The sequence below is a fragment of the Balaenoptera ricei genome, chromosome 2 (genome assembly GCF_028023285.1).
Source record: "Balaenoptera ricei isolate mBalRic1 chromosome 2, mBalRic1.hap2, whole genome shotgun sequence".
NCBI classification, from domain to species: Eukaryota; Metazoa; Chordata; class Mammalia; order Artiodactyla; family Balaenopteridae; genus Balaenoptera; species Balaenoptera ricei.
In genome coordinates this window covers 61907819-61935216 of record NC_082640.1, presented here as the reverse complement: position 1 = coordinate 61935216, position 27398 = coordinate 61907819, and the positions used below count along the sequence as shown (strand labels likewise).

Sequence of the window (27398 nt, the reverse complement as noted above, 5' to 3'; positions counted from 1 at the left end):
TTCAGATAATTCTTAGGTTGTCAAAGTCAAGATTCTAGAACCCTGGAAGAGACTGGTCTCTATAAAACCTCCAACATTGGTCAGGGGATCAGGAGACCACTAGTCTTGGCCAATGCCCTCTCTGACTATTTTTTCATCTCCAAAGTTGAACTAGAAGACTTCCCAGAGGAGTCTCTTGACACCGACATTTTATGAGTCAACTGACCCACCACAATCAAATTAATTTTGCCTATCACATACTCCCACAAACTAAGTTTTATTTCACCTCCATATCACACATCAGGGCTAAGCTCTTGACTCCACTTACCCCAGGAACGGAGAGACTAACTGCACAAGCTCCGCCCGAGAGATCACCTCCTGGTTAAAGATAACAAGACAGCGCAGGAAATTTTCATAGGCCTCTGCACTCCGCAGAGCCTTTCGGACCTTATGGAGACAGCCGAAAGAAAAATAATTAAGCAAGGAATCAAGAGATCCTGGACTGCTTTTAAAAGACTGGGGAAATTTGAACTGTATTTGACAATATTAAGGAATCAATGTTGGTTTTCTTAGATGTGTTAATGCTTATGTTTGAAAAAAGGTATCATTTAAAAAGGAAACTTAGTAAAATACTTATGGATGAAATAATACATTATCTGAGATTTGTCCCCAAATAAGAGTAAGAGTACACATGAAACAAGTACACCGGCTAGGAGTTGAGAACCGCTGAGGTTGGATGGCGGTGGCATGAGGAGTCATTTTACTGTTCACTTTAATTTCACATGTTTAAAGTTTTCCATAATAAAAATTCTGAAAAACAGATCCTGGAGTAAAGAAGACATTCACCGTCTCACATACCTGATTCTCTGGACCATATCAGAGTTACCCAAGCTTTTATTGCCTCTCCTAACAGGTATGTACAGCAAGAATCTCTGACAACACTCTTTTCGAACTCTGATAATCCTGAATAAATGACCTTTTAAAATAAGGTACTTTTGTCCTCTGACCTGATTCTTTTCCTTTCTCCATTTATAATATTGAGAATTTTAATATCCAAAATGCTAAAAAAAATGGCACAAAGTAATACTAGCCTGGCTAGATGAGCAATCTGGACTTTTAATTTCATATATAGATATGTACTTAGTATTGTGGGGGGTGGAGACCCTCACACCAAGCCAAGCGGTTTATCAAAAACCCCTTCTCCAGGCTCCCATATACTTTTCGTAACGATCAATCAGTAGACACTATACCGAATGTGTACCTTCAGAGCAAATGATGAATATTTACTTTTAATTTTTATTAACTTGTAAACATATACAAAAGCAGACAGAATAGTCTTAACGAATCTCTTGTACTCACCCAGTCGCAGTGATCAATACATAGTAAATTTTGTTTCATCTATGCCCATTTCCCCCACCACTGAATTTTAAAGCAAACTCCAGACTTTTCATCTACACACACTTCAGTATGTATCTCTAAGAAATAAGTACTTCAAAAATGACCAAAAAAATACCACCACTCTTTTAAAAATTAACTTACTCGGTCCCCTGTCCCTCACCCTTTCCTTGCCATTTGTTGGTTGTGACCTGGACTTCTACATTTGCCTCAAAAGCACCAAGTGCCCAGGTTGCCCTCAGAAATGGTTCAAGTCAGAGCCAGGGATGCTTAACTGTTTTGCAGCACAGCTCACACAGGCAGAGAGCAATCGGGAGGCACCAATCATGGAGATGCTAAATCATTTGCCCTTTTGCAAAAACCCAGAGGTGGAAGACAGGTTAAGTCACCACCAGATCAATCCAGGCTGGTTCCTGCCAGTGAGAAGTCTGACGTTTGCCAGCTACCATGATGAAAGTAGCCTGCTAATCAAGTTGACTCCAAGGAGGAAGTCAGGCACATACCACACAACACCGTTTAGACCAGTAATCTCAACTCTGGCTGCTCATTAGAATCACCTGGGGAGCTCTGAAAACACAGTTAAATCAGAATTCCCATGAACCCAATATGCGATACCAAAAATAAGTATCACAAGCAATCAGGTTAAAAGTCTTCTTAAGTCCTCAACAATTGGTGCACTGACACTCCCCACTATACAGATCTGGATAGCTACAACAGGGAGTTCCAGATATCTTTTAAGAGTAATATCATGCATTTCTTTTAAAGCTTTCTTCCACCATAGCAAATGCTGTATTTTGCTGCAACTACTTCACAAAACTGAAGCAAACAATGCTACCATTTCTCCAGCTGTGCTAATAGTTCTTACAGACTGAAAGGACCTACAATTTGAAAACTATATTAAAAAGTAGAAAGTCCTAATCACCTTGATGCCTCTAAAACAAAATCTTCTTGGGGACAGGGTGATTTTCTTTGGACATTAGTAGCTAATTTTAAATCCAATTCATTCATTACTCACCTTATCAAAAAATAATGATTCCGTTCCTACACCATGTTTGCTGGCATCTGCCATAGAAGAATCCTTGAGGCTGAGCAGTTTGGGTTTCTTCTGCAAAAAAGGAAACACACAAACATGTAAGATTCAAAGAATGGGTTTCTCTGGGTTTTATTTTCTTCTTTTTGTTTTTTTTTGGCCGAACCTCTCGGCTTTTGGGATCTTAGTTCCCCAACCAGGGCCCCCGGCAGTGAGAGGGCCGAGTCCTAACCACTGGACCACCAGGGAATTCCCTCTCTGAATTTTATTTTCGTCTCTGTTCTAAGGTTCCATCACTGACCACCACTGATTACTAATTTGCAACAAATGAGAGAATTCAAGTCACTGACTTGCTTTACATCCTAAAAAATTTCCACTCCTCTTCTCTATTTTAGATTCTCTATTTTAGATTGCCTGTCAGTTTTTTTTCCAGAGGTTCACAGATCATTCTATTCCCAAATACTCTCTCTATAAATGGTCACAGCATTACTGTGACATTAGAATATCCTCACTTTTTTCCACGGGCCAAAAGTAACTTTATTTGGAACCTAACGCCATTGCATTGTCTTCCTAGCTGTGGAGGCAGAAGAGGCTGTAAAAATATCTGGAATACACAGAAATCAATCTTTAACCTTTACCTTTTAATCGTTCAATTTAAAAATTCATTAAAAAAAAACCAGTTTATTTTCCTAACAGAAGGAATAACCACCTTGTGAGCAATATCCACTCAAACCAACTTAAGATTGCTCTTTCAAAGCAAATGAATAGGCCATACGTAACTACCAGGCAAAAATCTTACTTTAAAAAAGCCACCTCTCAACTACCTGTGAAGAAATGCACAAATGTTTGGAGAAGCAGCACGTTTACCTTTGCCACGTTGGAGTACACTCTCTTAGGAGCCATAGCCTCTGCTTACACTGCCTAAGGAGAAGGTAGATAGGGAATCCTAATCTCCCAATATAGGGTTTCCACCTGGGGGTAATCCAGTGTGGGAGGAGACTAACACTGGCCTGTATCTGCTGACCTGATTCCTGCTACTCCTATAACACTCCTTCCTAAAGTGAAGAAATATAACCTATTACTATGTTCAACTTGCTTTCAAAAGGAGAAACCATTATAAACACTGAAAAATAGTTCTTCAGTAGTACTTCAAAAGTGTCAACAACACCTAACAGGTCAGTCTTTGTGGTTATTTGCTTATTTACCAGTTACTTCTTACCATTAGAAATTCCTCTAGCTTTTGTTATTCTTTAACTAAATTCCGCCGACACGTCTATCTCTTCAGTGTTACATACAGCTTTAGGATTCACTGAAGCAACATTCAGTATATACACCTAGCCCGCTCCCTAGCACAGCTGCCCCACGTCAAAGAGGAAGGGAGTGGGCTCAGCTTTCTGTAGGCAGACCATCAGTGTTTACTCTAACAAGAAACATCACGTGACAGGTCACTAACAGGAGTTGAAGACCAACCGCCCTCTGCTGCAGCCCAAAGGTCCTTCCTTGGAGATTACGATGATACAGATAAGATCTGGCAACCCAACAAAGAACCATGGACAGGATAGGCCTCTAGACCAAAGAGATCCCACACAGCATATGTGCTTTACTCACAAGAGGACCTCAGAGACCACTGACTTGTTTAGGAAACAATTATCAAACTTAAAAATCTTCTTTCTTAGCACAAGGCAGGAAAAATTCTCAGAAACCCTTCGCAGGAAGCAAAAAAAACAGATTCGAGCTACCAGCAAAGAAGAGAGAAAATATAAAGAAAACCAGTAAGAACTCAAAAGTACAGTAATCTGAGCAATTAGCACTATTCTAACATTCCTTCACAAGCCAGATAAAAAGCTTTGCATTGAGTTTCGGTGACATACACCAACTAACTCCCAATACCCAGGATCCAACTGTCAACCCGTGAGCACTGTCCACTAGTATTGCTCCGGAAAGTCAAAATGAGCAGCTGCGCTCTTCTTACCTTCACTGGAGGGGTGGCTCCCGTTCCAGAGTGCCTGCGGATCTGGCAGCCATTCTGGCTGGGCCTCTGCGGCTTGTTGTTCAGTTGAGGTTTCTTCACAGTGCCTCCGTGGTCATTTCTCACAGAATCAACCTTCTCAGCAGTTGTTTTGCTTAAAAGCTAATTAAGACACATGAAAGAGATGAATGCTCTTATTAAAGCAAGTAAGTTTCATTTAGAAAAAAGTCTCCTTCTGATTCCAGCTTCCTAACTTATCTAAGATAACCATTCTCAACAGTGTAGTTCTAAATAAAACTTACCACAGAGCTGTTGGCATCTGGTAGGAACTGTCCAAACTCTGACAACAGATCTTCCTGATTTTTAAAAAGACGAGCCACCTGGGCATACACCTCCTGCTCAGTCAACGCTGGAGTGTAGTTTCCTCCAGCTTCCTTGGCATTCCGCTGCTCTTTCTGATAGGAAATTGCAAATGGGAAGAGATCATATTAGAAGGCCACTGTTTTGAGTGACTCACTTTTGCACACTTTCTGAGATGTCTGGTAGGGGCTTTGTATGTTATCTATTTGGGTTGCACTTAAGAGGAAAGTCTATGTTCTCAGCACCTGTTTTGGCTTCAAACTTTGAAGTTGAGAAAGGAGTGGAAGACAGTGGCTGACAATTCCTTTTGAAAACCAGGACAGCATATGTGAATGCTCAGGGGACCACTACCAACTGATAAAACACAAAATATTAGAGAAATTCCTCCTTCTATTGTAGATTAACTATATTACCCAAATCATTCTTTAAACTTTCCAGATAAATAAGCATTCATTTCACAGAGCAGTGACTTTAAAAATCCTGACCGGCTGCTACAAGGGAATTAAAGTCAGGTAAATCACACTGGCTTTATAAACACACATCACAATTTCTAACTGGTTAATTTCCAGTAAGAATTAGTGGACACAATAATGGTTATTCAAGTTTTCCTGGACTAGCTGTCCCCGGAGGGCAACCTGGTTAAGATAGGTTGAAAGGGCAACTGTCTTACCTGATATGTGTGCAAAATCTCCAGGAACGCTTTGTAGATGTCTGGTTGGCCCTGGAACCTGTTCTTGATCTTATTGACATAGTTGATGGCATGGTTAAACTCCACAGGTTGATTGTTCTGCAAGGGCGGGGCTGTTCCCAACGAGATTGTCACTGGTGTATGAGGCTGGACAGGTGGAGAACGTGGGGACGCATATGGTGGGAGTGGGGGAGTCTGCTGACTGGCTGGAGTATGTGCTTGCAGTTGGGAAGGCTAAAAAGGAAAAAGTCTTTATTCTCCTCAGGAACACAGATGGTTTAACATATGAAAGAAAGGTCAAAGTAAAGAGAAACAAGGTGTCTGATCAACATATATACTTTATTCACTCTGGCCAGGCCACATTAGCCCAACTCAAATCACACTGGGCAGGGGAGGGAAGTGTAGAGGTTCACACATTCTAATACAAAACTTCCAGTCTCCAGTTTTCTAAACACAACTTTAAAAGTGGGCTATGTCTCCAACTACAAGGAAGAATTTTCATATGCAATTTTTAAGCTCACTTGCTGAACAGATGCAAAGAGAAGAGGAAAAAATACCTTCATTCTACATAGATCTTTAATAGCAAAAAAGACAATTCAATTGTTGCAGTTAACTTCACATAAAAGAAAAGTCTTCTAAATCAGCTCTGCCCAATAGAAAACTCTGAGGTGATGGAAATGTTCCTTATTTGCACTATCCTGCACAATAGCCACTAGCCACATGAGGCTACTGAGCACTTGAAATGTAGCTGGTGCAACTGAAAAACAAAATTTATTTTAATTAATTTAAATTTAAATATAGACATATGTGACTAGTGACTACTGTATCAATACAGTTCTAGACTAAGAATACCCCATCATCATCATCATCAACAAGATCTTCTGCTTAGCTTGATATGACCTAATCTGGTAAATGGAGTAACTTTTGTAAAATGATGACCGTGCGGAAAACAGTGTAATCTGATCATAAGATGACCATTTCTGCCTGTGCTATCCAAGTACTACTACACAAAGCTGCCATCTGTTGGGATGCTCATGGGTTCAAAAAGCAGAAGTTGGGGGCAAAAGAGTCCTTGTAGGTTGTTGATGTGTTGATTTAAACAGATATATAAATATGTGGTATGTAAATGTGAGCCACTTTATAGGGATGCAACTACTGCATCTCCTCCACTGAAATTTTAACTTGTGTTATCTATCTAAGTCTTATACTAAGGGAAAATGTCAAAGGAGGGTGCTTTCTAGGGATGGATTTCACATGGTGCAGAGTTTTCCAAGTGCTCACCTTGCTGACTTTGGCAGGTGGGGGCTGAGGAGCTGGCTGGGCAGGAGCTGGGGCTGACTGGGCTGAAGGCTGGGAAGGATGTTGGGGTGGTGGTTGAGGCTGGGGCTGGATGCCATGGGTTGGAATCTGATGAACCTGGCCAGGAGTTGTCACATTCACCATGTCATTGGTTTGCACCTCAATCTTGTAGCCAGGGGGCAAGAAGGTATTGAAGCCCATGATCAAGTCAGGGTGGCCTTTGAACAGCTGGGACACACGACTAATCACTCCTGGAGTGTCGATGCTGATAAAAAAACAAATATTAAAGTGGCAAGCTTAACAAGCACCCTAGCAAGAAAAAAATCACATTCCACTAGGTTCTCTACACGGGAAAATAAAGATCAACCTGAACAGTACAAAATTAACGACACACAAAGAACTCTGAAATTCCAAAGCCATTTAGCTTCATAATCAAAGAGGCTTGGTCACAATTTAAATAGAATATACATTCATGCATGGTAACAGTCCTATCAAGCTGATACTCAGGCAGTAAGTTTAAAACTTCAATTCCCATGGAAGATCCAACCTCTGATACACCAGTATAAATCATAATGTATCTATCTACATTGTTCAGACGAGTTACTCTTTTATAATAGTGAACCACGCCAGAATATTAGTATATCTTAAATCAATCCAAAAAGCAAGAAGCCTAATCATTACCGGTTTACTTCCCTGATTAAGTACTAAGAAAAATTTTACTTAAGAAAAATTTACCAGTATGCAGAAAACAAAGGTCTAGGGCCTGCAATTTTCATAAAGCAGTATATAAAAGCACAACCCATGAAAATAAAAGCATAAACCCCCCCCCAAAAGAGCATCCTTTATCTTTCAGCAGATAAGAATAAGCTATATCCTCCTTCCAAAATCAACATAACAAGCACAAAGCTTGAGTACAACCGCGTATATCTTTTACCTCTGAGATTTAAATTCCTTCATGATGTCAAGGAAATCATTGTAGACCTGAGGCTGACTACCAAATTGCAGCTTCACTTGGTCAAGATAGGATAGTGCATCCTCCACCTGAGGCAGGGATAAATCTCAAGGTTATAAAAAGAAAGTCAAGAATTATTTTTTTAAAAATGATTTATGCCTAAATAAAATCAGCATAGTAAATGAAATAGAAATATATAGTAAACATACATAAAAATATTAAAAATTAGTATGTGTACCAGTAATAAAACTGAAGCTTAAAATAAAAATCAACTCATAAAATCTGAAGCCTTGCTTTGGATAATTTTGCATAGCATTATTAGTGAAGAATAGTCACATTAATACATCATTCACTTATTCGTTCATTTATTCATTTAACAAATATCTACTAAGCAGCAACAACATGCCAGGCCAGGCCCAATGTGAGGTACTAAGGAGTCAGTGACAAATAAGCCACGGTCCCTGCTCTACAGAAATTCATTTCACATCCAGTTGGGAATCATAACACTGTGGGGCAAGTGGGCAATCACCGAATGCCCAGAGAGCACATGGGAAGGGCACCCCTCCACACACTAAAAAAAAAAAACCTTATGGGGACATAAGGGAGGGCTTCCCCCAGAAGTGGTGTCTAAACCGAGTCCTAAGGATGAGTACTAGTTAGCAAAAGTGAAGACCCATGAAGAAAGTCAGAGGAAGCAGCATCCCAGACCGGACACCATCTGGTACATTTGGAAAACTGAAAACAGTTCAGTTTGGCTAGAGGATCTGTGGTGAAAAGGAGAAATGGTGGTAGGAAGAGTGAAAAGAGATAACACAGGAGAGGATGCAGGACCTAGACCCTGAAAGGTCTTATAAATCTTGTTAGAAAGCAATTTAGGTCTTCCCTGGTGGCGCAGTGGTTGAGAATCTGCCTGCCAACGCAGGGGACACGGGTTTGAACCCTGGTCCAGGAAGATCCCACATGCTGCGGAGCAACTAAGTCCGTGAGCCACAACTACTGAGCCTGCGCTCTAGAGCCGGCGAGCCACAACTACTGAAGCCCGTGAGCCTAGAGCCCATACTCTGCAACAAGAGAAGCCACCACAATGAGAAGCCCGCGCAACAAAGGGTAGCCCCCGCTCGCCACAACTAGAAAAAGCCCGCGCACAGCAAAGAAGACCCAACACAGCCAAAAACAAATAAATAAATAAATGATTTTTTAAAAAGCAATTTAGATTTTTATCATCTGCACTTTAGTATACTCAATTTGGTTACACTGTTGAGAACGAGTTGGTGCAAGGCAGAAGAGATTAAAAGGAGGTAAAACCAGTCATTGTATAAGGCTAACTCATGCGTGAACACGAGTGGCGTAAATTATAGTACTGACCAAAGGAAAAGAGAGAACTGGACAGATTCAAAAGCTTTTTAGGAGATAGAAGTAACAGGGTTTGGGGACTGACTGATTGGACATGGGAGATAAGGGAGAGGGAGCATTCACTAAATTATAAATTATTTGGGCATTCACAAAGAGGAACAAGTTTGAAAGCCTAGGAAGTTATGAATGTGATTTAGAACAGCTTAAGTTTTAGTTACTCAGGAGACATCTAAGGGAACTGCCTACTAGGTGTACCTTACATACTCTGGGATTATTTTTAATTATATAAAACATCAAGTTTAGGAAAGTTTCACCAGTAAACATCTGATTTGATAAGCACTACTCTTGTGATATATTGTGAAATAGAACATTCATGTTCAAATAAGCCATTAAACAGTATTCCAAGAGTTACCCAAACTTCCACCATGGCCATGGTTAATCAGAGCATTTCAGTGTTGCTAGAGCACAGAGTGTATACTTGGTCAATACCCACTCATCTGATGGTTGGTCTTTCGGTAGTTTAGAAATAACTTGACAATTTTTGTTGGAATTCAATGGACTATTTAATTCATATTCAGAATTTTCCATATTAAAATGGTTCACTAATGACCAAATTGATGGAACTTAAAACTCACTAAGTTTGCAGAAGAAACAAAGACTCTGGAAGATATTTAAGAATAGCATTCACAGTCACAACAGAGGAGTTATCAAAAATAAACAAATACACAAAAAATTAAAAACAAAAACAAGCACTCTATGGTATAACATAATTAATACACAGTGGGAAAAAGTGCTGAAACCTGAAGGAAGGAAATTATATGTGATGTGTGTGTGTTTGGAAGAAAAAGGTACAGGTCATAATGAACCACTGTTTAAATATTAGTTATAAAATAACACTACACTTAAAAAAGCCAGCATGACACCTACATTATAAATAGAAACCTGCATGTAAGAATAGTGAGGAAATCCTCTAGTTACCTGAAGTGTAGTACAACTCTTTATAAAAGCACATATACAGTTCTAGGAATCACAGCTTAGAAAAAAACAACTTGGAACTAGTCATTTGAAAGCTGCAAGTTTAAGGAGGCACTTGGGGAAGCTCTTAGATTCTGCTGATGAATTTTCCTGGCTCACTTCAACAGGCATTTATTAGTAAGGTCCTTAACCTCCTAAAGTCCACAATCTTGTTGGGGAGACAAACACAAACAACTGTAAAGAGAACTTGCTAAATATGTGCCAAATATGTATGCTACTGGCATTCAACAAATAACTAAATCACACCAAACATGCCTCAAATTATTCAAATCTTCCTTGTCATCAATCTGCCAAAGACAAAAAAGAAAGTATAGACAATGTTGATGCTTGAAATAACCTAAGTGTTCTCACTGAACACTTCCTTATTATAGAATATAAATGATTTATTGAAGTTGATTCAAATGCTTATAAAGCATTTTAAGACTGATCCAAAAATGGCAAGCAATGTGAGAATACTGAATGAAATTACATGGAGGCACAAGAAAGCATTTTACCTCTCCTCATTAGAAAGGAAATTCAACAAGTTATGCCCAGGAATCACATTCAAGAGCTTGTAACTAAAAAAACAGAGCAAGAAGACCTAACTCTACCTGTGACTCACTCTATAACCCTAACTCTAAGGCCCTTTCATGCTTCCTTGACAGCTTCTGTAAAACATACAAAGCACACTCTATATACTTATACACAAGTGAGGAAAGAGAATAAAATAGGTGCTATGCCTTTGATAGGACTGACTGGAAAAGGGATACAGAAATAAATATATTTTTTTGTTAGTTTAACAGTAAGTTTATAAGCTCTTTTGCAACATTAAGGTATTAACTGCTGAATACAGTATTACTATGGAATTAAGTCACACCAAACCAACTTTAAAAAAAGTATTTTCAGGACTTGGTGAAGTGCTAAGTCCATAGCAATAATACATTTTGGTACACAGCCACACTCTACAGAGAGTAAAAATGTTTTAAGGAAAACATCAATATAGCTTACAAATATTTTCCCAAAGACAGAGCCCAGAGTAAAGTTACAGGCCCAAATAATTTGTACTCTCTTTAAGAACTATGCTTATGTATAATCAACTCTTAATTACTTAAGCTAATATAGACAGAGTAAATTTTACAAAATCCCTCTATATAGCTTAGCTTTGGTGTGCTTTTTATTTATGTAACATTTAATTTCCTTAGGCCAATATTAAAGTTCCCGAGAACCCAAACCAATGAGGGCAGGAGTCAGGGAGAACTAGATTAAGTATCAAGGAAAAGAGAGGGCCGAAATATTTGCTACACAAATACATACTTCAAGGATATACTGTTCATTCCTACTTACAAGCTACTCGATATAATTAGTCTGGTATGACCAAAAAAGATCCAACATCTTATCTCTTTATAGTTCTTTAATTTTATATTTCTTGCACTTGATTCTAAATTTTATACAAATGTAAAACTAGAAGAAAATGAAATCTGGAAAACTTGTTACCACAATCACACGTTTTGAAAAGTAACACTCAACAGAGAGAGAAGGTTAGCTGGGAGTACAAGCTTCACTTCTCCACAGATGCCTCATGAATTTCAAAGTGGTGAAAACCTACAGCATATACTCAGCAGATCAGATGAAAACACTGACACTTCATTCACAATAACAGCCTTTCCCAAACTTCATAAAGGTTCCCCCAAAGGAGCATGTGTTTTACTAAGGATGGACTTGATGATCCCAGCCAATTTAGCTAGTCATAAACAAGAATAAAAAGATTAAACCATAATACCAGGCCCATTAACTATACAGGACTGTAGCCAACTATGTGTATGTTAATAAAACCTTATTCCACGCTAAGAACTAAGAGTTCAAAAGGAGGCATCCAAAAAATGGACTTTATTTCATACGAAAATAGCCCCTCAGTCCTGGAACGTTTGAATACCATGCATTCATACATTCCAAAAACATTTCTTGAATGTATTTTCTGGATCAGGCACTGGTGCTAAGACAGCAAATCTAAGTAGGTTTCAAAACAAAAACAAAGTAAAACTTCTTGTGATTCAACCCCCCAGTCTACTGTTAAAAGTTGTAACACCACTACCAATAGGCTGAAGCCAATGTTTCTTGCTAAGAGAGAAATGGAAGGAGTTGAATACCACCTTGAGCCTCTGAAACTGCTGCTGTCCCTGCACTGGTGCAACTGGTGGAGCTGGATGAGCATGACTCTGGACCACCTGGCCTCCATGGGGCTGCACAGCTGTTGGGTGATGATGGCTGCTATGAACTGCTGCTATGGTGGGCCCATGACTGCCGGAGCTCTGTGGAACGGCTGAAACCTGGAATGGACAAAATACAGATAAGAAGCTTCAAGCTTTATGCATTCTTCCCCAGATGCCTCTAAAGAACATGCACACATATCTTTGCATACACAAAGATAATCAGAAACTCAAATTTCCCACAAAAGGGAACTGGTGAAATAAATTATAGCCCACCCAGATTACAAGAGAATTCTGCAGCTATTAAAAATTATATAGCTCAGCACATCTCAAACGATCTGTGGTAAAGGACAAGTTTTTCTTTTTTCTTAAATTCCAATCCATCATGGACCACTACTTTTATAAAATACAATAAAAATGAATTACAAGAAAAGTGAGATAAAAAATACATAAGCCCATAATTTTCATTACTAGGTTTTACAAATATAAAATTACAATGTCCGGGCTTCCCTGGTGGCGCAGTGGTTGAGAATCTGCCTGCCAATGCAGGGGACACGGGTTCGAGCCCTGGTCTGGGAAGATCCCACATACCGGGGAGCAACTGGGCCCGTGAGCCACAACTACTGAGCCTGTGCGTCTGGAGCCTGTGCTCCGCAACAAGAGAGGCCCGCACACCGCGATGAAGAGTGACCCCCGCTTGCCGCAACTAGAGAAAGCCCTCGCACAGAAATGAAGACCCAACACAGCTAAAATAAATAAATAAAAATTTATAAAAAAAAAATTACAATGTCCAATTGCTATAAGAGTTTCTAAACACACTCCATTTCTGTACTTATCTCATTACAGACTAGTATGAAAGTATTCACATCAGCCATCTGTGGACCACAGTTTGAATAGCACTGATATAGATGCATATATATCATTTAACATTTAAAAATGTTCACAATCCATAAATTGAATGTATTGAATGTGTTGCATATGGATTTAAACTTTTAACTAATTTTTTAAAAAGCACATTACAAAGCAGTATATATAATACACTAAGGATAAATTAGGAGTTTGGAATTAACATGTACACATACTATATATAAAATAGATAACCAACAAGGACCTACAGTACGGCACAGGGAACCATACTCAGTATCTTTTAATAACCTGTAATGGAAAAGAATTTTAAAAAGAATATATATATATATATATATATATATTCTTTTTCTGTATCACTTTGCTGTACACCTGAAACTAACAAAACACTGTGAATCAACTATACTAGAATAAAAAAATTCTTAGTCAACACTCAGAAAAAAAATACAATTAAGATTTTAAATCCTAGACAACAAATATATAGTAAAATGTTAGCATTTTATCTTGTGGTAGTAGGATTAGAGAAGATTTTTATTTTGTTTTATTTATGCTGCTTATCCTTACCTGCTACTTTTTTTTTTTTTTTTTTTTTTTTTTTGCCGCACTGCACGGCTTGCTGGATCTTAGTACCCCTACCAGGGACTGAACCCGGGCCCTGGCAGTGAAAGCACTGAGTCCTAACCACTGGACCACCAAGGAACTCCCTTATTTGCTACTTCTAAAATTAAAATTTTAAAATTTCTTCCAAATTGTTGGTGGTTTGGCCTCAAACATATTTCTTTTCTATTCTCTCTTGTCCTCTTATAAGTTTAGGAGTAAAATAAAAGCACAAGCCCCTTTCCTTCTATTTCTGTTGCAAGAAATGCTGTATAAAATTTCCAAAGCTTTTAAAATCTTCCTATTTCAGAACTGTTAATCACTGTAGAAGACAACTAAGGACAATATACCTGATTTGCCACATCTCCAAAATAAGGAGACCAAATAACATGACACCTTAAAAAAATGTAAGCTGTGTACTACAACTTAAGAGAGAATGTTTTTTTCCCAAGTCCCCACAGATTTATAAGGATTACCCTGGGCAGAGCGGAGGGTGGGAAATAGAGCAACTATTTACAAATCCACAGAAACAATAAACATTAGGAGTAAAAAGAAACTATTTAGACAATTCTAAAAGCTCTAATATATCTCTCGCAAGAAGAGTTATTATTCTGAGCTTCTATATTCCAACATGCATGTGTTGGACAGGTTTTTACAAGACTTAATTGGAGTTTATAAATACTTGAGATGGCTGGTTTTATAAGAGCACATTATACTTTCTAGTATAGGAATAAATGTAACTGTCCCCAGTGTAGGAAAAAATCCTGAACTAGTTCAGATAAAAGTAATCACCCAGGGACTTCCCTGGTGGTCCAGCGGTAAAGAATCCACCTTACAATGCAGGGGACGCAGGTTTGATCCCTGGTCAGGGAACTAAGAGCCCACATGCCTCGGGGCAACTAAGCCCGTGCGCCACAACTACTGAGCTCCTGCGTCTCACCTAGAGAGAGAAAACCCACACGCTGCAACGAAGAGCCCATGTACCGCAATGAAAGATCCAGCGTACCACAACGCAGCCCAATAAATAAATAAATAAATAAATAATAAATAAATCTTACAAAAAAAAAAAAGTAATCAGCCAAGGAAAACACGCAACTTTTCTTTCCTCTAAGTCCTAACCTAACGATGTGATCTGTGGTAGTCCTCCGACTGCTGCACCCAGCCCCATATGAAGGCACTAGACTGCTTCAAGGGGGACTCCAAAGGAGGAGTGACACCTAAGGAATTACCATTTCCTATTTCACCTGGGTTTCCCTCTTCCTTGATTGTTTTCTTATAATAAATTCCTAGAAATGGAATTGCTAGGTAAAAAAATAACTAAAGAATCTGACACAAACTGTCAAATTGCTCTCAAGGAAGATTATGCCAATTTATGTTCCCAGTACCAGCCAAACCTTTTTATTTTTATTTTTTTAATTTTTACTTTATTTTTTCTGGCCACACCACATGGCTTGTGGGATCTCAGTTTCCTGACCAGGGACTGAACCCAGGCCACAGCAGTGAAAGCCCGGAATCCTAACAACTAGGCCACCAGGGAATTCCCGTGCCAGCCAAACCTTTTTTAAAAGTCACTAATAACTTAGGTAGAAGAAGGCCTCTCCAGACTAGTTAAATAAATTATGGTTCAGACTGACCTGGAATGGAATATTATAAATGCAATGATTTTTTAAAAACTTACTTGGATCTATACATATATTCAAGTGGAAAGTTGTCCACTATATATTAAGTGAAAAGAACAAACAGTAGAACAGTGTACACTGTATGGTCCAAATTATGTGACGAGAGAAGTGTATCTAAATAATTAGGCAGGTAAATGAACATATGCTTGTATATGCATACAAAATTTTGGATACCCGAGAAATGCACCAGTGGGATAAAGTCTGAGGTGTCAGAAGTCACATTATATCATTTTTCTTTAAATGGTGATATTTACTTTCATATAATTAAAAAGGGCAAAACACAAATTTCTTCCATTTTTACAGAACAGAGTGAACAGACAAGAGATGATCAGTTGTTGATCAGGATATGCAATGACAGGAATATAGACTGCTATGTAAATATAAATAAATTGGTACAGCTTTGGGACTTCCCTGGTGGTACAGTGGTTGAGAATCTGCCTGCCAATGCAGGGGGACACAGGTTCAATCCCTGGTCCAGGAAGATCCCACATGCCACGGAGGAACTAAGCCCGTGCACCACAACTACTGAGCCTGCGCTCTAGAGCCCGAGAGCCACAGCTACTGAGCCCACGTGCCACAACTACTGAAGCCCACATGCTCTAGCGCCCGCGTGCCTCAACTACTGAGCCCACGTCCCACAACTACTGAAGGCTGCGCACCTAGAGCCCATGCTCCGCAACAAGAGAAGCCACCACAATGAGAAGCCCGCACACCACCACAAAGAGTAGCCCCTGCTCGCCACAACTAGAGAAAGCCCATGCGCAGCAACAAAGACTCAATGCAGCCAAAAAAAAAAGAAAACAAAAAACTGGTAAAGCTTTGAAAAACAATTTGACATTACCTGCTAAGGGTGAAGATGTGCACACCCTATGACCCAGTAATCCCTCTCCTAGACACTCAAGAAACTTCCTGCTGTGCCCTCAGACCCGCTGAGTGGTCTGCAAAAACAAAGAGCTTGCACCAGGATGTAAACCAACTACTTCACACAGTTGTGCTTCACAACTAAGCACACTGTTTAATTCCACTGCCTTTTTAAATTCCTATAGCAAAACCCTCTTGATAAAAAACGTAGTGCATTGACTTACATTCTGTTGCAAGCTTGTCTTGTCACTGTGAATTGCCACTGTGAGTACCACTGCACTAGGAGAACCTAAGAACGTTCACCACAGTTCCTGTCTAACAGGAAAAGTCTGGAAACAGCCTGATAGTCCATCAACAGAAGAATGGAAAAATTAATTGGATATATTAATATAATTCATAACTAAGTGAGACTGACTCAATTGGTCACATACTAAATATGGATAAGTCTTAGGAACCACACACTGAGTGTAAAAAAAACGTGAGTCAAAGAAGAAAATATACGTTTTCATTTATATACAAGTTCAAAAATATCCAAACTAAACAACTTTATTGTCTAGAGGTATAAACAAAATGATTTCATATAGCACAGGGAGTTCTACTCAATACTCTGTAATGGCCTAGATGGGAAAAGAATCTAAAGAAGAGTGGATATATGTATAACTGGATATATGGATATATATAGTGGCTATAGTGGGTATATGTATATGTATCACTTTGCTGTACACCTGAAACTAACACATTATAAATCAACTATACTCCAATCAATCAAAAATAAATAAATGATTTTAAAAAACTAAAGAAAGTCAAGGGAATAATAAACCCAGAGTTCAGATTAGTGGCTACCTCTAAAGGGAGGGAAAAGGAAAAGGGATCAGGGAGAGACAGTGAACTCCAAAGGTCATGACAACATTTTTTTTTTAAAAATGTGCATGGTAAATACACAAGTGTACACTGTTTACATTATTTTTTATACCTTACATATATCCCATAAGTAAGTTTTTTAATATCTGAATGTTTAATAAAAAATTTTTAATTGGGTAAAATCACCAGTGTTCCTCTTTCACCCCTAGTCCCTTGATGGGCTCCAGTTTACCTGGTAACTGGGTGTCACAGAGTACTGAATTCCTGTGGCTGACTGCATGGTCTCAGACACCGCTTCATACACAGGAGGGGCAGGGGCAAGCACCCGGTGCTGGTGAGGAAAAGCCTCTGTGCTACCAGGGATCCGACGCTGCTGGGCCGCATACACCGGTGACTCCTGGTCATCCAAACGTCGCTTCATTCTGCACTCATGCTCAGGGATGCACTACAAAACCTGCAGAAATGAAAAGCAATGACATGCAAACCAATTCGCACTCCAATACAATGTGTACAACCAGTCACCCAAACTGGTATAAGCTCAACTCCCAGAATCGATGATTATCTACTTCATCCTAGAGATAATCACTGGGTAGTTTTGTGCATGCTGGTGCACACACTCCCAACAGTGGACAGATTATCATAACTGAAAGACAAAATTTAAATAATAACATAGTTTGAATTACTCTGGTACTACAGAGTTGAAAAATAACCTCCAATTTAAAAACACAAAGATACACCTTTCTTTATTCTCTAGTTTTGTCAAGTGTCATCATCCCTAACGTTAATTATATTATTCACATGCTATAAAAACATTCAAGTGTTTCTTCCTAACTCCTCTCAAAAGCTAGTACTACAATTCCCGTCTACTTTTTAAAATATGAATTGTTTCAACAATTAAATGGTATCATGCTAAGAACACTAGGCCAGGAGTAAGAGGACAATGGTTCTAGACTTGGCAATTTAAGAAACTATGTACACCTCAAAAAGTTCCTCCTTCCGTGTGAGTTTGTTTCTCCAAAAATAAAATAAGGTTGAAATAGACCACTGCTAAGGTTTCTCCTGACTCTAACATTCTTTAATCCTAAAGTGATTCCAGAATCCCTTAGTTTAATAATCCCCCTGTAGGGGAACACTTCCTTTCCTGCAGCACACAAAAAGTCTAATAAACACTATGGCCAGGAATCCAGATGGATCTTTTCAGAGCTTTTCCAACATCGGTACCATTAATATAAGCATATCAATAAGAAAGAATGCTCCAGTCATCCAAAGATAAAATAGGGCCAAGGCCTACCATTTTTTTGGTCACAAAAAAATCTTTAAAAAGACACCACTGCTGTGGTAAGATTAAAAATACAGTAACATCTCACAAGCCACTCCCTCTCCACCTAAAGTAAGGCTCTTCTTAAGACTGGGGGTGAGGGGCTTTTACCTACTTTCTACATCCACCCATACCTTTTTTCTTCATTCCCTGGGACCGTGCATGCTCTGTGGGGAAGCAGTCCTCACAAGGACTCCTCAAGGCTGCTTCACCCCTTCTCCGTCCTCACCATCATCCTCAACCTGCCTGCCACTTGAATGCTCAGCCTTGAAATAGTGTCTTGGGTTTTTCTCACACCTTACAAACCTAAGTTAGACTCTGACACAGGAGCACAACTGTTCCATTTGCAAGCCAGCCATTTTCAATATTATCTTTCTGTAAATCGCAAGCTAAAATATCCTTTCTGTTGACTATAACTTATTTATTTATTTATTTATTTAGCCACGCTGTGCGGCATGTGGGATCTTAGTTCCCCTACGAGGGATCGAACCCGCACCCCCTGCATTGGAAGCGCGAAGTCTTAACCACTGGACCACCAGGGAAGTCCCTACTGACTATAACTTTAGATCAAAAGACTAAGTCTCCCAAATTTCTATGAACACTCAATCTCAACCTACTTGGGAATAAGTCTAATAAATGGACAAGAGTGAAATGTCTTAAAGACTTTTTGGCTGCTACTTCTATGTATACCCATGATCTAGATCACAGTTTGTTTTTGGGTTCCACTGGCTTGAAACTTAGATGCTTAAACACATCTGAGATTAATCTCTGGAACCAAAAGCCACTCAATACCTCGTAAATGGAAAACCAAATTTAGATCAGAAGAGCACAGCATAGGACTATGGAAAAAAACTAAAGCACCTGTCAAGGCCTGGATTCTAGTCCAAACTCTGAGTCGAAGCTGTGTAACTTTGGTCCTGCTTCCTTATTTGCAAAAGGATGTAATTAGACTACTCTAGTGATTGCCAAATGCTGGTCTGTGGACAAGTCTATAGGAAAATGAAAAAGAGGGGGAGAGGGGATTGCACTGAGTTTTTCATAGGTTAAGTATTAAAGAACTATGCTTTATTCTGAGATCATGTCCTATCTTTTAGCTATTAAAATATCATTTCTTTTATAAAGTGACTGTGATTCTATAAAGTATTTAACTTCATTTGCCTCTACAGAGTTTGCCTTCCAGACCATCTCTATGACACTATAGAGGCCACCCAGGGTCTGCACTTTGTCTGAACTGTACTTTACTTCTTTAACAATAACCACTCTTAATTCTATTCCCTAAGTGGTTCTCAAATCAATTGCTTCTTCTCTAGCCATACAGACAATGCCCTCATTTCGAGACCTTATCATCCCTTACCTCAATTGTTACCAACACCCTCCAGCCTCTCTCCCATCTAGTCTACCCTCTACACTGCTTTCAAAATGGTCAGCCTCAGGACTTCCCTGGTAGTCCAGGGGGTAAGACTCCGCGCTCCCAATGCAGGGGGCCTGGGTTTGATCCCTGGTCGGGGAATCAGATCCCGCATGCGTGCCGCAACTAAGAGTCCACATGCTGCAACTAAGAAGTCTGCATGCTGCAACTAAGGATCCTGCATGCCACAGTGAAGATCCCACAAGCTGCAACTAAGACCCAGTGCAGCCAAAATAAATAAATAAAAAATAAATATTAAAAAAAAAAAAAGGTTGGTCTCAAATGCAAATCCAATCCAGCTGTAAATCCATCATCTTAAGTGATGGCTTCCCATCACTTAAGAAAACAATCCAGGAATTCCCTGGTGGTCCAGTGGTTAGGGTTCAGCACTCTCACTGCTGAAGGTCTGGGTTCAATCCCTGGTCGGGGAACTAAGATCTCACAAGCCACGCAGCATGGCCAAAAGAACCCAAAAAAACAAAAACAAACAAAAAACTCCCCAAAACAAAACAACAATAACAACCTAAATTCCTTAACTTAGCTTTCAAAATTCTTCCTTACTCACTGGGGGTACAATTTAACTTACCAATTACATCCTTTCAGTTCCCACCCTTATCATCCAGGCCTGTCAAGTGTCTTCCCACTCCCCTAAACAAGCCTCAAGTCTATAAGCTTCAAGGTACAGTCCTTTTCAACTCTGTCTGCATTTCCCACATTCCAGACACCCATCACAGATGCTCAAATACTGTACATGCAGAAGGGAAAGATAACTAATAGTTAACATAATAACAGCATATATTGAATGCCAAGCACCATTCTATACAATTTACCAGTAATAATTTAATCCCTACAACAACCTTATAAGCAAGGTACTACTATTCTCTATTTTATAAATAAGAAAACTGAAACACAAAGATTAAAATTGCCCAAGGTTGCACAGCTAAAAGGCAAAGCTGGGATATGAATCCACAAAATCTGTCTCCAGAGCCTGGATTCTTTTTTTTTTTTTTTAATTGAATACAGAAGTATATCCTTTTTAAAAAATTAATTGATTTATTTATTTTGGCTGCACTGGCTCTTCGTTGTGGTGTTCGGGCTCTCTAGTTTTGGCGTGAGGGCTTCCCTAGTTGCAGTACGAGGGCCCTAGAGGGTACAGGCTCAGTAGCTGCAGCGCCTGTGGGCTTAGTTGCGGTATGTGGGATCTTAGCTCCCGATCAGGGATCGAACCCAGGCCCCCTGCATTGGGTGCATGGAGTCTTAACCACTGGACCACCAGGGAAGTCCTCAGAGCCTGGATTCTTAACTACCTCACTGTCCTGCCTCACACAGAAGAGGAGAAAACAAGGAGGAAAGAAGAGTTCCTTTACTGATTTAACACACACATGCATTGAGCAACTTCAGCTTTAACGTCTCACACACTTAGCTCATTCATCCTTTCTTCAGCCTCAACCCAACAGCAGGAATGCTTTGGCAGCACTCATTCATTCAGTTAGCAAATACTTAGGGAGCAGATATGAAGGTGGTAGATGATCTCAGCCCTTGCCCTAGAAAAGCTTAAAAACTAGTTGGAAAGACCATATACAGCCTCACTAGTATTCAAAGAAATATAAAGTAAAATGATTTCCCAAAGGAAATGCCAAAAATTAAGAGAATGATGATATTCAGCGTAGGTGAGAATGCAGGGAGACACTACTGGTGTAAGTTTTAATTGTTATAGACTATTTGGTTGGCAACTTGCAGGCTTTTAGTAAATTTTTAAATTAAATTGAAAATGTGCATACCCTTTAATCACCTAGCAACTCCACTTCTAGGTCTCTATCCTATACATCTGCCAAGTATATTTACTGCAGCAAAGTATAAAAAATTTAAATGTCTATCAATAGCTAAATAAACTTGATCCATCCATATTAGGAAAACTTATGTAGCAATTAGAAAGATTAGGGTTCATCTACAAGGAAAGCTGTCCTGGACATAAGAAGTGAAAAGAATAAGCTACAGAATATATACAGGGTGATCTCAACACATACACAATGTACTCTTAAGATGTGTGCGTTTCATTGTATGTAAATCTGCATCAAAAGGAAAAGGCTAGAAACAAGCATTGAACTCTAGATAAGGAAATGCATGCTCAGGTACTTAGACGAAAGTGTAAGGAATTCCCTGGCGGTCCAGTGGTCAGGACACCACGCTTTCACTTTCAAGGGCCTGAAAAAAAGAAAGTGTACTAATGTCTGAAATGTACTTAGAATACCATCAAGAAATCAGTTTGGATTAATATATGGAAGAATGGATAGATGGATATATGATAAAGGAAGTACTGTAAAAATGGTAATGGTAAAATCCAGGTAGTGTGTATATATGTGTGTCAACTATAAAATTACATCAAATCTTGGGAGGAAAAGCTAACAATACAAACTAGTTCACAAGTGGTACTAATAAGCACTAGAAACTTGAAAGGGAGAAGAAGTGTGTACAGTGAGAAAGAGTCTATGGAGAAGGTAAATGTTTAGTTATATCTTGAAAATTAGGGATGGATTAGGGCATAGGGGGATACAGGATGAAATTAAAATATTACAGTAACTTTGGACTTACAGGCAATAAACAGCTATTTAAAATCTTTGCCAATTCATTCACCCCACAAAGAATTCCCGAGTGCCAGGCCCTGTGCTTAGTGTCGGGGCTCCAGCACTGAATAGGACATTTCCTGATCCACAGCAACCAAGTCTTCTATATCTAACTGCTATTAGTTGATGTGCTCCTCACAACAGTCCTGTCACATGAGCACACCCAGAAGCCTCCTATTTAGAGGCAAACTAATATTCAAAGAAATTAAGTGACGTTTTCAAGGTCACATAGCTGGTTAAAGGAACAAGACGGTAGATAGACTCTTTCTCCTTGGAATACATGATCAATCTGGAGTAGAAATATAAGTATTTGAACGCCAGATGATGGAGCCACAAGAGTCAGACAGAAAACTACTTTCAAGCCCTGCTTCAGCTGACATGATTTTCGTCTGCCACTACGGTCTCCAACTGTTTCAGATTTGAAGCTTACCCTGTTATCAAAACACTAGTCTAAGAAGACGGAATTTAAAAAGCCAAAAAAAAGGCACTTTGAGGGATAGAAACTAGTAAAGAGAGACTAATGTGAACAAACAATGGCACAGAACACTACATAGTCATCTGGCCATGTGTTATAATAAAAAGTGGGAATAGCTCCAAATCATCATGCAAAGAAATCATAATTCCCAAATAAAGTAAGTAGAGCAGGATAATTCTGATATTGCAGGGGAGTATTCTGGAGCAGGGCAAGACAACTGTCGAGCGAACGTGACACGTTTCGGACAAATGTTAGAAGGGCAGAGGTAAAAGCTAATCCTTTCAGAACAAGAAAAATAAAAACCAACTTTCTAGTTTTACAACCTAAATGTCTTTAATCACAATAAAGAGTTGGCCTCCTAGAAATCCAGACATCTCTCCATAATTATTAGAATCCAAATGGAAAATCCAACTTTAAAGAATCTTTTCATTAAAATTAAATTTCACAAATTGGCTTAAATGGAAACAATAGAATTATTTCAGTCAAGATAAGCTCAAAGTAACAGTGTGTATGGAACAAACCACCTTATTATGGAGGGTTTTAAGTCTACACGCTACTTTCTTTTTGAAATGCATTTAATTTATGGTTGACCCTTTAGTGCCTCTTGATTTTGTGTTGATATTATCTTGAATTAGGCACACTTTAAAGTTCTTTTATTTATATAATAAAAGAAAAAAATCTGAAATTATTCTCTTCCTGGTGCTTAACATCACATGAAATCACATAAAATTGTGCCCTGGCCAGTTTATTTCAATGAATACTCTTGAAAAAATGGAAGGCTTCTCTTCAAAAGCAAAGAAATTTTTATCAAAGCATTAAGTGAATGTAATTACTTCAACCCAGTAAAACTGCCTGCCATAGTCTACTTCAAAATCTGTCCAAAGATCCACTTCTGGATTTAAATCTGCTAGAAAATGAAAAAAGTGTTCCAGAATGAAAAAGTCAATCTATTTATATTTCCCATACTACTCAGAATAATCACTCAACAAAATTAACAACCCCTTCTTCTCAAAACACCATAATATCTGATACCCAAGCCTCCCCTGAAAGTAGTTTCACATTCTTCTGATGAGGTGGTCCCCCAACCTGGGGAGATTTTGCCCCCAGGGTGCATTTGGCCATGTTGGAAGACATTTTTGGTTGTCACAATTCCAGGAGAGGGGTGCTACTGGCATCTCATGAACAGAGGCCAGGGATGTTGCCAAACATCCTACAGTGTACAGGATAGCCCCCCACAACAAAGAATTATTCAGCCCAAAATATCAATAGTGCCAAGGTTGAGAAACAATGTAATATAATGACAATCCCATTTGACATATACCTTTTGTGAGCTTTGGTGGAGTTATGTCATACTACAGTGTGACAACAATTTTTAACAAGGTGACTCAGGACAATTATTTTGTATATGCAGACAATAACACTGCTTTCTTTACGACATGTGATTCACCTTTAACCCTCAGTGTACCACAAAAACTTATCATTACATTATCATTTATCATTTGGGCTAAAAACACCTTTATTAGAAATTTTAGTAAGAATTTAGGACTTGCCTGGCGGCGCAGTTTAAGAATCCGCCTGCCAATGCAGGGGACACGGGTTCGATCCCTGGTCCGGGAAGATCCCGCGTGCCGCGGAGCAACTAAGCCCGTGGGCCACAACTACCGAAGCCCACACGCCTAGAGCCCGTGCTCCGCAACAAGAGAAGCCAACGCAATGAGAAGCCGGCGCACCGCTAAGAGGAGCAGCCCCCGCTCGCCACAACTAGAGAAAGCCTGTGCACAGCAATGAAGACCCAACACAGCCAAAAATAAATAAATTAATTTAAAAATAAATTAATTAGTTAATTTAAAAAAAGAATTTAAACAGCAAATCCAAATTTTTATTCCGTATTTTCCTGGTTTTGAAGATATAAATACCCAAAACAGGCACTATTCTTTACAATGTAACTGACTAGTCATCAACTGTCACGGATGAACTTGGAACATAGCCATTCTATAAACTTTGATTCTAAATTTCAGGTAAATCTCCAGTGAAGTTCTAGCTTATTGTCACTTTTGGGTTTTGTGGTTTTTTTTCCCCTCACATGATCAAACACAACTTTGAAAACTTACTTCTTAATTTTGCTGAAGAGAGGACGATCATCTTCTATGCTCCACAAATGCAAGCATTCTCAGTTTTAGACTAATAAATACCAATTAAACTATCAATCCAATGATTTTTCTTTTTCATTTCTACATGTTTCCTTATAGTCACCTCCGTACACACACCTGTCTTTGGCATCTGTCCACTTACAAACCACATCAAGTAAGTTTTGGTATAAAAACATCATAAAAGATGAAAGAACACCATTGTACATGCTTTTAGCAAATAGGAATGGTTTGGATTCTTGTTGAAAATATTGCACTCTGGGGACTTCCCTGGTGGTCCAGTGGCTAAGACTCCACACTCCCAATGCAAGGGGCCCAGGTTCAACCCCTGGTCAGGGAACTAGATCCCACATGCCACAACGAAGATCCTGCATGCCACAACGTAGATTCCCGCGTGCTGCAACTAAGACCCGGCACAGCCAAAGAAAGAAAGAAAGAATTGCATTCTGAAGTCCTTCCTGTTGAATGATTCCTCGATGAGGACATCATACTCCCCGCCCACACCCCGCCCTCAGAAATATATTGTCCACTCATAAATTCTTCAGTTTGAGAAAATTCATCTAGGATATTGTCACCTGAAGACTCAAAGTCTGCAGCTTGGCTTATACAATCAATTCTACCATCATCATTACAGCCTACAGTGCTGCTATCTGTTGCAGTGCTTTCATCTATTAGTTCCTCTAATAACTGTGAAACGTCTTCCTCTGTTAGTTTTCTTCTCTTTGCCATTATTGGAGGAAAACGAAAGATTACGGGTTATCAAACATGTTGAATGAAAACTTAAAAAAACTGTAAAAATAGTAGTGTAAAGAACTGTCATATCCTTTTCACCTCAAATGGTAACATCTTACATAATGTTTAAGATGGCATCCCCCAACTTCTTGTACACTTTCTTGAAAGATGCTGTAATGCTTTGGGCAAAGCAGTAAGAAAAGTGAAGTAGTGATGACTTATTTTACTACTGCATCATCCTTCTAGGCAATTCATCATTCTTCCATTTTCTTATTATTTGTTTTTTGGTTTTTTTTTTTTAGCATAGTTGGGAATAATTGATGAGTAATGATAAAGTAATTCCTAAGATGATAAAAGACCAAAACGTTTCAAGATATAGGATAACTAAGATCATCAATATCCTACAATACAGGTCAGATGTATAAGCGGTAATAGCTAAAATGAGTTTATTCCATTAAAAAGAAAATAAGTAAATTTTATCTTCGTTCTTCTGAAGACCTCTAATAAAGAATAAAGTCATTAAATATAAATCTTTACAAGTAGTTAATACTGCTCAAAAAGAAACTCAAAAACTAAAATTGGGTCTAACTGACACTGATGTTATAGGTAGAATATGGACAAGAAAATATTTGGTTCAATTCAAAAGATATTAATAATTATATCAATGTTCACATTCTGATTTGATCACTGTACTATGGCAATTCTTTGTATTATTTTTTGCAACTTTTTTTAAGCCTAAAATTATTTCAAAATGAAAAGTTTAGGGACTTCCCTGGTGGTCCAGTGGTTAAGACTCCACGCTCCCAATGCAGGGGGCCCGGGTTCGATCCCTGGTCAGGGAACTAGATCCCGCATGCCACAACTAAAGATCCCGCATGCCACAACTAAAAATCTCATGTGCTGCGACTAAGAACTGGCGCAGCCAAATAAATAAATAAATAAATAAATTTTTTTTGAAGTTTTTAAAAAATTAAGTATTAATAGTAAGGGAATATAAAAGAAAGAAATCATTGTGTATACCTATTCTCAAGGACATTAACATTTAGTTTGTGTGACAAGGTTTCTATAAACTAACTAGGAACGGTATAAAACAACAAGACTAAGTGTAACAAAAGATACACTAGCTGAAGCTATAAAGAAAGCATTATAAAGAATAGAACGCAAGGTAGTTCTTAAGATGATAGGTAGATGTGTCACTCACCTCATACTGCCTCTATCCTATTAGCTATATTTCTGCCCCTACACAGACATGGGCACACAAACCTTTAACCATCTTTGTATCCTCCACCGTGCTTAGCATAGTGCTTTGCTGTGATGGAAACCAAACCCTTCATTCACACATGCATGCATCCTCTAGTATTTATTGAGCACATACTATGTGCCAGGAATTGTTCTGGGAGCTAGGGATATAGATGTAAATAAAACAAAACTCTCCTCCCTCAGGAAGTTTACATTTTAGTGGGAGAAATAGACAACAAGATAATAAACAGTGTTCAGAATATCAGACAGTGACAACTGCTAAGAAGAAAAAGCAGAGAATTTTTGAAATTTTAGGTAAGGGTGACCAAAGAGTACCTCAGTAATAT

The 27398-nt window shown here is 38.8% G+C and overlaps 1 protein-coding gene across 3 annotated transcripts in view; it reads right to left on the bottom strand.

Moving 5' to 3' along the window:
* SIN3A (SIN3 transcription regulator family member A) overlaps positions 1-27398 on the bottom strand; it is a 61819-nt gene that overhangs the window by 25702 nt on the left and 8719 nt on the right. For all 3 annotated transcript variants that reach the window (XM_059912723.1, XM_059912721.1, XM_059912722.1), the window contains exons 2-10: positions 17341-17562; positions 12190-12366; positions 7655-7761; positions 6703-6985; positions 5404-5655; positions 4676-4828; positions 4377-4535; positions 2390-2479; positions 308-426 (exon numbers count right to left, since the gene is read on the bottom strand). In XM_059912723.1, coding sequence (XP_059768706.1) covers positions 308-426; positions 2390-2479; positions 4377-4535; positions 4676-4828; positions 5404-5655; positions 6703-6985; positions 7655-7761; positions 12190-12366; positions 17341-17529 — 1529 coding nt within the window. In that variant the 5' untranslated portion in view covers positions 17530-17562. The remainder of the gene's footprint in view (positions 1-307; positions 427-2389; positions 2480-4376; positions 4536-4675; positions 4829-5403; positions 5656-6702; positions 6986-7654; positions 7762-12189; positions 12367-17340; positions 17563-27398) is intronic.